At 34.5% G+C, this 11,629-nt stretch overlaps 1 protein-coding gene across 2 annotated transcripts; it reads right to left on the minus strand.

Moving 5' to 3' along the window:
• Positions 1-54: 54 nt before the first annotated feature.
• On the minus strand, positions 55-8,740 carry LOC106765174 (G-protein coupled receptor 1). 2 transcript variants are annotated; one of them, XM_014649700.2, is made up of 9 exons: positions 8,440-8,739; positions 7,345-7,376; positions 7,097-7,266; positions 6,733-6,827; positions 5,811-5,912; positions 5,661-5,717; positions 4,743-4,886; positions 3,582-3,652; positions 55-780 (listed from the first exon to the last, which is right to left on the minus strand). In XM_014649700.2, exons 1-9 carry the CDS (start codon positions 8,620-8,622, stop codon positions 675-677), a joined length of 960 nt encoding a protein of 319 aa, XP_014505186.1. In that variant the 5' UTR covers positions 8,623-8,739; the 3' UTR covers positions 55-674. The 2 variants fall into 2 exon arrangements, 1 of the variants encoding a protein (XP_014505186.1); XR_002668274.1 differs by having other exon boundaries at positions 705-780; positions 4,733-4,886; positions 8,440-8,740.
• Positions 8,741-11,629: the final 2,889 nt, after the last annotated feature.

Here is an 11,629-nt window from a genome sequence, read left to right on the forward strand (position 1 = left end):
TGGAGGAAGAAAGGCTTCCTTGAGAAAATATTTGTTATTTCTGGTCTTCTATACTTTACTGAATAATAAAGTTTATATTCATACAATTGCTATATTCATACAGTTGCTTCTTTCTGGTTGAAAGTGTGTGAGAAGATTTTCATGTGTTACGGTCCTCGAGTAAAGGAACCTAACATTATACATATGGAAAAAAGAATTCAGAATAAAAGGTACGGGCATGTGTTTCAAACTTAATACTTTATAGGTTGAGACTCACCACATACACAGCAAATTTCGGGGGGGGGGGGGATTCAGCTATTTGAAACAATCTGAAAGTGCATCTAACCTATACATAAAGTGATCCTACAAGTCAAGACTTCTTAAAGTTAAATCCCATGAGAGGTTGAGACTTGCTAAAACAATAAAAGCATTTTCTGTAGTCCCAAGAAGTCTTCAGCTAGCAGAAGCAGGTTCCATATTAAGTTTTCCATCCTGTGATATGATAGAAAAGGATCACCAGCACCATAAATTCAGTGACGAATGCGAGGGTTCGCATAATTGAAGCAGCACAGCAACAAACAGCCTGGAATCTTTGCTGCCCGCAGATTATATGTTGTATATGAAAACAGCCTCTCAGTAAACTAGAATAAGAAATGTCACATGGTATGAAGGATCACAATATGTCCCATTCACTGTTATTGATCTTCTTCCGTTTTGAACAAAACTAGTTCACTTTCTTGCTGTAGATTCTTGTACTTCAAATTGTTAGGGAGCCATCTGGATAATCTCTCAGGCCAGAACCTGGCATGAGATAAATGAGAGAAGCAAATTTGTTACATGTTTTAAATTAAATGTACTGCATAAAGCTAAAACAAATAGGCATCTATAATTAAATGGTAAAAGAATTGAATAAATTATTTACGTCATACGTAAAAGGTTGAAAAAGGAAACAAAAGCCTAACAAATTTTGGACCTACTGCACCAAGTCCACCCCGAGGCAGCTTGTAACCCTAGTTTTCCTTTCTGTTTGAGTTTTCATTCTGGGTTATAAACCTAACCCAGCCCAGCAATACTCTTAGAAAAACAACGGTTGAGTCATCCAACCCAACCCAAAACCAAACAAAAATTAAAAAAATACCCCATTTACACACCCAGCGCTGCAACCACTTCTCTGTTTCACCTACCCACTGACACCACCACCACCAGCAGGTTGTATCCATGGCCCACAACAACTACAGGACTTGAAAATAGCATAGGATGGATCATGGCCGATATCTGGATGGGTGTGAGATAATTTAGCTTATCAACTAACCTTTTGTATCTCAGAATCAGAATATGGTTTCCCTTGGTTATGTACAAGTCTGACACTTAAATCCATGATGTGTCTACAGGCTTAGCATTTATCTTCCCTATTTCTTCTAGAATGTTGAGCGCATTTGCTGTAGAAGATATGACCAAATCATCATGCGATTGTCCCACTTCTATACCAAGGAAATACCTTAGATGTCCAAGATCTTTTGTCTGGAATTTTTGAGTAACATATTGTTTTAGTTGTACAATACCAACCTAATCACTACCAATGTCGTCCACATGTACAATGAGATAGATACATCCTTGGGGAGAATGACAATAAAACAAAGAATAATCAGATCAGTTCGTCTCATTCCAAACTGTTGGATGACTGTTCAAACAATGCATGTGTCATTCCACATGCATGGGGTGATTACTTGGGCCATGTAATAACCTACACTGGTGACACACCATATTAAATTACTCTCCTTAAGCAACAAATCCAAGAGGTTGTTTCATGTAGACTTTTTTTATCAAGGTCATCATATAGAAATGCATTTTTTTCTCAACTTGAAACAAAGTTCAATGATGAATAGTTGCAATGGAAGAGAGAAATCAAATAGACGTCACTTTGGCAATAGGAAAGAAAGTGTCAGTATAATCTTGTTCATAGACTTGTGTGTATCTTTTGGAAACAAGTCTGGCTTTTATAGTGATCAATGTTACCATTAGGTCCTGTTTTAAAAAGTACACAACCATGTATGCCCAACAACTGATTTGCCAATTGGATAGAAAGTAGTTGTGTTGAGAACTACTTTTTGTTGTACCTAGTTTTGTATCTAGAATTATACAAGGAGTCTTTCAAGTCCTCTAAAATATATTTTTCTCTCTTTTTCAATCTTAAGTTGATCCCGCTCATATGGTCTCAGTTCTGTCCGGTGCATTCTCATCATGATTTTCCTTCAACCGCTGCCAGCCACCATCACAGTTTTGCTAGCGACCACTAGATCTGGAACACCTCCGAGCGTCAGCCAACACCATCAATCCCGAAGCATATCTCTAATCCCTGTGTCGCTATGTGTGCCATCTGTCCCTGCCACTGCTTGGCACGTGACATCCATGCACTGTCTTCCACTCATCAGAGCATCGTCATGCCACCTCGACCGTGCCTGCTAGACCTCCGTCCCCCTCTCTGGCCCCTGGTTGCCCTTTTCCAACGTGTTTCAAGGACTATTGTTTCCTAGTTAAACCTAGGGTTTCTCTTTATTGTTCTTATTGGATGGTTTTGTGGTCTCTTTTGGTTTCCTCAAAAATGTCTATTAGAGCTATTGTCTCATTCTATGGAAGTCCTTCCATTACTTCTAAGAAACTAAATTAAAGAATTTAACTCTCTCGGTTTGCCTCTCTTGACCATAAAAAATTGCATGATGTGCTATACATGAAGTATAACCAATAACTTTCTCAAAGATACGATATCAAGGATGAAACTAATCTTATTGTGTGACATCACAGCACACACTGTCATCATCCCTGATGTTGCCTTCACAGTCACAGACGCTCACTCTGTTCTGTTTAGTGTTCTTTGTTCTGTGTTTGTATAAGCATCTATAAATTTATTAGTTGTATTATGAGTAATTTTATGAATTGAGAATCTATTTTTAGTTATGTATGGGATCCTATTACTTCAGACTTATTATGTATTATTTTTATTGTATATATTATTTTTAATGCATGCACAGTTCTATGAATATAATTTTTTGTATACGCATAACTCTTATGAGTCCAGTTACGATTTTCGAGTTATAACTTTTATTCCCCTTCCAATCCTCTTACAATTATCGAGTTTGACAACACTGCAATAGAGTATTCAAGTGTTTGACTCTCTACCGTTGACAGATAGACTTTAAGGGTGGGTTCCTCAACTGCTTTGGTGTTTATCAGTTGTTACCACATATGGTGGTCTGTGTCTCAGAAAGCGTAACCTACAGAGGATTTTAAGTGAAGTTGAGTGAAACGTTACTAAGTGTCATAGAATGTTTGCCACTGAGGTGTCAGCCCTCAGGGGATTCTATAATAGAGACCTGCGTATCATAGGGTGTTTAAAACTCACATCTAGTAATACGTGTTCAGGAGAGTGCTTAAGTGTTTGGTTCTCTCCCCTTAACGACTAGACTAGATTCCCCAAGTCTTCAAATCTTATCAAAGTCTATACATTAAATTCAGATTATGGGAGAACATATTACAACTAGACTGACCTTAATTAGAAAAAGAAATCTAGTGTTATCTCTCAAAGATGAATAGTCAGTACTTACTTGTCCAGTCTTTCACAAATTGCCCGGCGTACAGAAGAGTTGAGACCATAAGCAATTGAGTTAAAGAGGCCCTGCAGTATGTAGATAAAGTGAGATAGCTTAGCAAGATACAAAGTATGAGTATTTTTCACAAAGTTAAACTTCATTGATTATCACAACATCGAATCAATACCAATCACCAAGGGAAGCCATTACATTCACTGAAAAAAGCGCTGAACATACCAGTAAAAAAGGGGAGGAGATTAACTGAAGGGATACAATGCTGATAGAAAATGTTCTTACAATTGTTTGGCATCATTTGGTGTTTAAATTGTAAGAAATAGCCTAATGTTTTTCATGTTTCCCCAAAGAATAATCGTTGAGCAAATTCAGCTTTGATAAGCACAAGATAACAAGATGAGGAAGTTGAAGTAATAGGGAGAAAACAAGAGTAGAAGGTTAACTGCTAAGCTACAACACAAATCATGCAGGACCGGGGCAAGACAAGTCCACCGGTAAAGCTGACACAACTAAATTGGTAATAAAAAGGGCACATCTACATGCTGCATAAAATGGAATAAAGTCAAACCACAACAAAACCTACGTACCATTTAAGTTATTGCATTTATTGTGGTTCAGTGACCAAACACCCAAAAATACCTTTTTATAGGCATGTGAAATCAGAATTTTATAATTTAAACACGAGATGTCTAAATGAATATTTGTATTTTTAGCTCAAAGATGTCGGAAAAAATAAACTTTAACAAGTTGTACCCACATCTTCACACCAATCAAGTCAAATGGATAAATACATCAAAGCTTTAATCATTCCATTGGTCCTTATTCTACTCATTTTCACAGATACATCTTATACATTTTAGTCGCTACACCAAGAAACTAATTGTTTTACTATCCAACATTCCCTTTTTAATCCACTACACTCCATTACATTTAAAAAATATAGGGACTAAAACAAAAGATGTATCAGTGATACAAGTTAGATAATTCATTTTAATGTTATTAGCATATAGTAGTGAAGATGACATAAGAGTGATCACGTGGGTGCTAGGAGATCAGTGGAGGTGACAAGTTTATAAGAGAGGATTTGAAAGCAAAGGACAATCATGCTGAGTCTACAGAAAATAGAGCTAAATATAAAATAGTATGGTTACTTGCTGATACCATAAGAGCAGCTGTCCCAACATCAAGAAATGTGAGCCAAAAGATTTTATGGTTGGGTTCAAAAAAATCATGAATACGGTTAACAGTTCCAAAAGCCCATGATCCAATCAGAATTAGTGGATAGTATCCCCAGCGATTCAGAGCCTGCAGTGTAAACCAGAAAACACAACAGATCGGTGAGAATGTAGATGCAACTGAGAATACCGGTTTCCTCTTAAGCAATTTGATTTAAGCATGAATATTAATTTACTTGAGAGTATCCCAACAACAAAAACTTCAGTGGTAAGCTTCTCTAAACCACATTAGAAATCATAGAACAGAAAATTAATTTTATTTTATTCATGAAAACTTTGGTGCGAAATACATTATAATATACATATATTGTGCGAAAACTTCCCTTAGGGTGGGTTTCATTGAGAGGATGAGTGAAGATAGATGAAATTATAGATATCTAATACGAGAAAAGGAGAGAAATAATTTAAAAAATGGTGGACCCAGTGTACTATTTCTCACCTATTTCTACTAGTGTCTATATCTCTCATCTTCTCTTCTCTTTTTCTCTTCAACCAAACACTTTTAATTTCATTTTATTTCTCATCTATTTCCACTCTACCAACTTTCCATTTAACTTTTTTTCTACCCTCTCTACCAAACACTCTTATTTCTAAACAAACCTAGTCTAAATAAGGAATTTGCACAAAAAGAATAGATTAAAATCAAAAAGCCTCATCACAGAATGTAAATCGTAAAATATTAAAGTTAGTATGGATCACTACAATATAGCTGCTAGAAACAAATAAAAGTGCATCTAGTGTTTTCTTTTTGATCATTTTTTTGGGGGAGAGATCATTTCCCAATACATGTATATGGATCCTTATATTTCAAATCTTGGATTCTGGTGACAATAGAATAAAATACCCTCATGTTATCTCTTGTATCTGACACGAAAGTTTGGCTTGACATACCAACCGCCATCTGAAATTCCACAAAACAAGAAAATAAGGTCTCAAAAAATGCCTAAACAAGCAATTTTTGTTTGAGAAATAATCAGTAAAATTAGGTACATACACGGGTTGCATTATTCAGCATGCGTATTACTTGAAAGTATGTGAACCCATTATACAGAATTGCACCCCAGAGTGGCATGTAAAATGTTACAAAATGAACCGCCTGCATAGACAAAGGAATTACCTAAGGAAAATTAGCAAACTAATGACTAATCTGATAAACATGACACACATACACAACATTTTAACACTGCAAAGTTGCAAAAAATTGGGAGATGACTGTTGTTATTCTTAATCACCTTTAACATCACGCACTATATAATGCCACAATTACGAGCATCTTATACCCTAAACAAAAGGCAGAAAAAATGTTGTATAGAAAAATCATCTGCTTAAACATTTCTTGCATGGATTCTTTTTCTTTCATTTTAATAACGACATATTTGATTTTGAATAATAAAGAGTTGCTACAAGGAAAATATTCTTCTCACAGGAAACCAAATGCTTACTTTCATTTTCAGTCCATTTGTATTTAGAGAATGCCAAACTACATAAGGGGGAAAACTTGACACAACCAGGTTTTTAAAATATCAACACAATTATTGAAAGGGGATACCTGACTTGGTATCTTTTTCACTTGAACTAAAACACCTAATGTTATAGTTTTACCATAACTTAAAAGGGGTGAACAAAAGTACAAATTGATAACAAAAGCCCACACCACCACAATTTACCCCTTCCTAAATTTACGATAGAAAACTACCATAATTTTTTAGTCAATTAAAATTACATTTGAAGTCAATTTACTTTTAATTTTTTAAATTTAAAAGGAAACTCCCCTGCATTGTAGGAGCCTCTTAAATTAATTGAAAATCCATGTAAACAATATGTATAATGAAAGAAACAAGAGGGAATTACAGAAATTTCCAGGAGAAATATAAAAGCATTGTGGTATGCACTCCTAGTCTCCATTTAATACTTGCCTTCCCTGTGCGACCTGTTTGAGTCCAACACCATGCACCTAAATGTCTATGGTCATTACCAATAGAGCGCATAACAGTCATAACCAAGGAAGTACCTATAAATGCAAAAGGATTTACCAGATCAGCTCTTAGAATTGCATGTTGCTAATGAAATAATTGAGCTCAGAACATAGAAGGAAGCGCTATTACTCTTGGTACATAACCAAGACCTAAGGCCATTTGATTAGCACTAATTTGGTCTAAAAAATCATTTTCAGATTAAACAATATGGGGTTGTGAAGTTACAGAATGTGAAGATTATGGCAAACTAAGCTATTTCTTAAAACGAAGGATATTAAAAGTTGATTTATACATAGCTGCATACCCCAGACATACAAGTGAAACATGGCCTCTAAATCTTCAACATCAGTTTTGTGTTTTACAACAGTGCGGTGCAGGGTAAAAGCAATTGTTGTAGTCCATAGAAAAGATGCCACACAAAAGAAATGTGTGCTATAGCCCTGAGCATAACAAAATAAACCTTTGAACGGGTCCCTGTATCAAAATGAAACTTCCATCAATCACATGATTAAAAACTTCAGTTGATACATACATTTAAAGAAGCATGTATACCCTATTATGCTGAAGAAACTGCAAAGCATATCCTGCAATTGACAAAAATATAATAAAAAGAGCATTACGGATCAGAAAAAAAAAAAGAAAAAAAAAAGACATGGATAACCAAATAACCAGTGCAAAGGAACAGACACATAAGCTTCCTGGAATGTCAAAGGATCTACTTCTTTCAATTATAGAGCAGAGCATTGGAAACGCAGAATAAATGGTTAAGGGCACCAAGAAACAAGAATAAAAAAATTATAAAAAAGTTAGATGCTTAACAAAATATGTTGTCTAGCAATCTAACACTTTTTATCAACATATACAAATAAAGTAGCTTTTACAATTAGAATAGAAGTCAATAACAACCTGGTAACATCTGATAACTTCTACAACAAATATATTGCAATGTTTGGATAAACCTACCAAGAATCACTTGTAGGAGAAGAAGAAACCAAGAAAGCAAAGTGAACAAAGTTTTTCCCACAAGTTAAAAAAGTAGCTTATTCATTAGTTAAAATCAAGTTCTGAATAAGAAGAGAAACCTAGCTTATGCATAAACTAATTTTAACTTCCAGAAAATAAGAAAAGAAAAAAGAGTAATTCCTCTAATTTTCTTATTTTCAACTCCTCTAAGATTGAGTGTTTTTTGAGAAGTTTATCAAACAGTGTCATATGTCTACCAGCTTAACTCCTAATTTTACTCTTTTTTTTTTTTTGCAAAGTAGGTTTAACTTAACCTTAGGTTCTCCATCATTAAGCTCCTAATTCTAGCGCAACTTGGAGTCACAAGTTCAATAAATTTATCTTCGAAAACAGTTATTTTATGCTCATTCGTTCTAAAAACCTAATCGACTAATCACACCAATGAAAAGAAGCAACTAGAAACCTAGTTCAAAAGCAAGCAATTAGGTTTCAAGAAGAAAAAACAAACATCAAGTGTGAAATCGACTATAGGTAATTTCAAATTGAAGAGACCAAAGCGCATTGCACCACGCGGTGTTTGCAAACCGTCCGGTGTTAGTAAACTAACGAATAAAGAATTAGAAGCAAGGATTAAAATACAGCGAGGAGACGCAGGGTTTTAGATCTGGTGAAGAGGAAGCGTACAGCGAGAGCGAGGTAGAAAACAAGCTTGAAGGAGAACTTGCGAAGCTCCTTGAAGAGAAGGTAGCAGAGTACAATGAAGCTGGAACCGGCCAACGACAGGCTCGACGCTCCGGCGTTCACCGCCGTCAGAATCTGGCGATCGTGCGCAGTGAGAGTGACGCCGTGTGCGACGGAAGCCGCCATTACACGGAACTAGTTCGTTATCGCCGATCAGTAGTCACTCTCTTGATTCTCAAGTTCTAACTCACTGGCAAAGGAAGAGAAACAAAGGCGAAAGCCGAACCTTTTTGAAATTTTGTGTTTTTTTTAGTAAAAATAAATTAACAATAATATGATTGTGGATTTATGTTAATTATTTTTATGCAAACGGTTACGGTAAAAAGTATATTGTGAATTAACTAAATATGTATAAACATGGTAGAAAAATTATTAGTTGTTGAACTTTTGGTTTTTCAAAATTAATTTTATGATTTTGGTTCTTTGAGTTTCAAAGTATGAATTTAGAGTTCCTTTCCATCAACTTATTTAAAACTTTTAATTTACAGTCAAGAATAAAAATCTATAATATTAATAAAAACATCTTTTGTCACTTTTTTCTGTAATATTTTTTAGTGTACATTATGTACTATCCATTCTACTTTTATTTATACATTCTATTTTACTAACTTTATTATTTATAAAAAAGCCTACTTAAATAATAATTATTATTATTATTATTATGAAGTATTATGTAATTATAATATTATAGAAGTTAATTAAAATTATTTTTTATATTATTTATTTATATTTTAATATAAATATTAATTATACCTTGTATTTTAGTAATTGTTATGATATCTAAGTTTGTAATTATATTTTTATTTTTTAGTATGATAAAAAAAACCTAATAGTATATTTCTCCTAGTTTAAATAAAAGAAGCTGAATGTTTGTAGATTTTAAACTGTTTCACCTCAAAGATCCTTAAAGATTATTTTAATTTTTGAAAATGCATATCATTTTCATTTAGTAATTGAATGTAAATAATTTTATATAATTTTCGTTATTTTCCATATACATGGTCACATATATAATAAAAGTTATAATTTATTCTAAGAGTTAACATAAATAATAAAGGAGAAAAGTGATGAATGAGCAAGTAAAGAGAAAAGGAACAAGAATAAGAAATATGAAATATCATATAGGATTAAAACTTTTTACAAGAGCAGAATGTACACATAAGATCGAACGGTCAAGAGTTCACTAAGACCAAACGGTGTTACAGAAAAGCTATGTCGAACGGTTTTACAAAATATAAACAACTGAACGGTATTCTAACATTTCAAGAAAAGAAATCTAAACTAAGGACCGGACGGTCCAGCACCGTCATCAGGCACACTATCTACAGGTTGATCGGTCTGCAAAGTATCCTCCAAGGAATCTTCAATAACGCCTTCTGCTTACACCCAATGGATGATCATTGCAGTGAAGAGAACAATCAAACGGCCAAATATCGAACGACAATATAGACAAAGACAGAAAAGATAAGGGTAAGCTTATGTAAATTTAATTAATCATTTCCAGCATACATATAAACATGAAAACCGAATAGTACAAATAACATTTCATTCATAAAATCCTCATACATGCATATATGTATAAACTAAACGTTCAAACTATCATAACTGACTACTTAGGCACTGTCCGGACTGTATGAACCATGTAGCTCGACGTTTCTAGCACCCGGTGTGGTGTAGTAACTGGCATAACTCATCAACTGCCACCCGAGGTTAGTCCTACAACGATCGTCTGGTCTTATGATCGCGGACCTCCTGTCATTCCCACGCATGAATAACCTTTCTCTACATGAGAAAGCGTCATCACGGAATATCAGGAACAAAACGACAATAGAGTCTGACCATGTTCATACTTTACCAATCATCACCAATTATGAGACATTCCTCCCTTGGAATTCTCTTACTTAACCAAATTCAACCAATTTAAAAGAGTACATACTATCACATTCAGAAGAATAGAAACTGTTAAGGAAATGACCGAACGGTCTAACACTGAGGGGAAACTGATTATCAAAGACTACTTTAGTAAGTGACCGAACGGTCTAACACTAAGAAGAACCGAGTATTATCCAAAGCCAAGCAAAACTTATAAATGATTTATGAAGATGAACGAACGCTCAACAAATGATTTAAACTTTAATGAAACCATGTATTATATAATTCAGACCAAATGTCTTTAAGATCAAAAGACTTCTCTTCAATATACCGAGTGTCAGTACAAGACCGAACACTCTTTAGGGGAAAACAAGTGTCAGTATAAGACCGAGCACTTTTCCGATTAAATAATATTATAAACCAAGTACTTTAAAGATCAAGTGCTAGTATAAGACCGAACACTAGATATATGATCGAGTGTTTCACATGACCGAACGTTCTTTAGATGAATAATAATAACAAGAAACCGAATACTTCATAAGTTAAGTGTCAGTCTAAGACCGAGCACTTGTATGATCGAACGCTTGGTTTATGACCAAACGTTTGGTTTATGACCGAATGTTTTGAAACATACAATATATTAAAACCGAGAGGGAAAGACTCCCTTGACTTATTAAAAAGGACTATATTAGGCAAACTAGGTATCAATCAATATAGGCATTACAAGGCTGATCGATCATCAACTGATTCTCTGTAGAAGAGGATTCAGTCAAGACCGAATGATTTAGGAGAGGACCGAACGGTCCTAATGACCTTCGGTCACAGATTCCAGAATTTCTCTAAGTTTAATACATTTACACTAAGTACAAAACCAAGATCAAACATATCATATAGCAACATACAATATTCCAACATATCACTAAAATCATCAAACATACCCACATTAAATCATGCATCCATACATACAAAGTAATCATAATTAAATCTTATAAGTTTCCCTTACCTATAATTCCTGCTAAACGTCTAAGTTCTGGGCAGCAACTACTTCTAGGATTTTCAAGGTCCAAGGTCTGATTACACGAAAGTTGGATTCAAAGAAATGGTTTAACAACCACATGCAAACTTAAAGGGTGCGTGCATGCAAGAAGACAAAGAAACTTCAAAGGCCAGAAACATTTACCGGTTCAAAACGAAAATCTTATCGGTGCAATTGGAAGAGCTTGACACCAGGAACAATTAATCTGAAATGATGTATATGATC

Source organism: Vigna radiata, chromosome 6 (genome assembly GCF_000741045.1).
Source record: "Vigna radiata var. radiata cultivar VC1973A chromosome 6, Vradiata_ver6, whole genome shotgun sequence".
Classification (NCBI taxonomy): Eukaryota; Viridiplantae; Streptophyta; class Magnoliopsida; order Fabales; family Fabaceae; genus Vigna; species Vigna radiata.

Coding starts and splice junctions, on each gene's coding strand:
- LOC106765174 (XM_014649700.2), bottom strand. CDS start 8,622: ATGGCGGCTTCCGTCGCACACGGCGTCACTCTCACTGCGCACGATCGC. Junction 7,377..8,439: donor TTTTCTACCTCGCTCTCGCT/GTACGCTTCCTC, acceptor TGTCAATTGCAG/GATATGCTTTGCAGTTTCTT. Junction 6,828..7,096: donor GTTTCACTTGTATGTCTGGG/GTATGCAGCTAT, acceptor TTGCATTTATAG/GTACTTCCTTGGTTATGACT.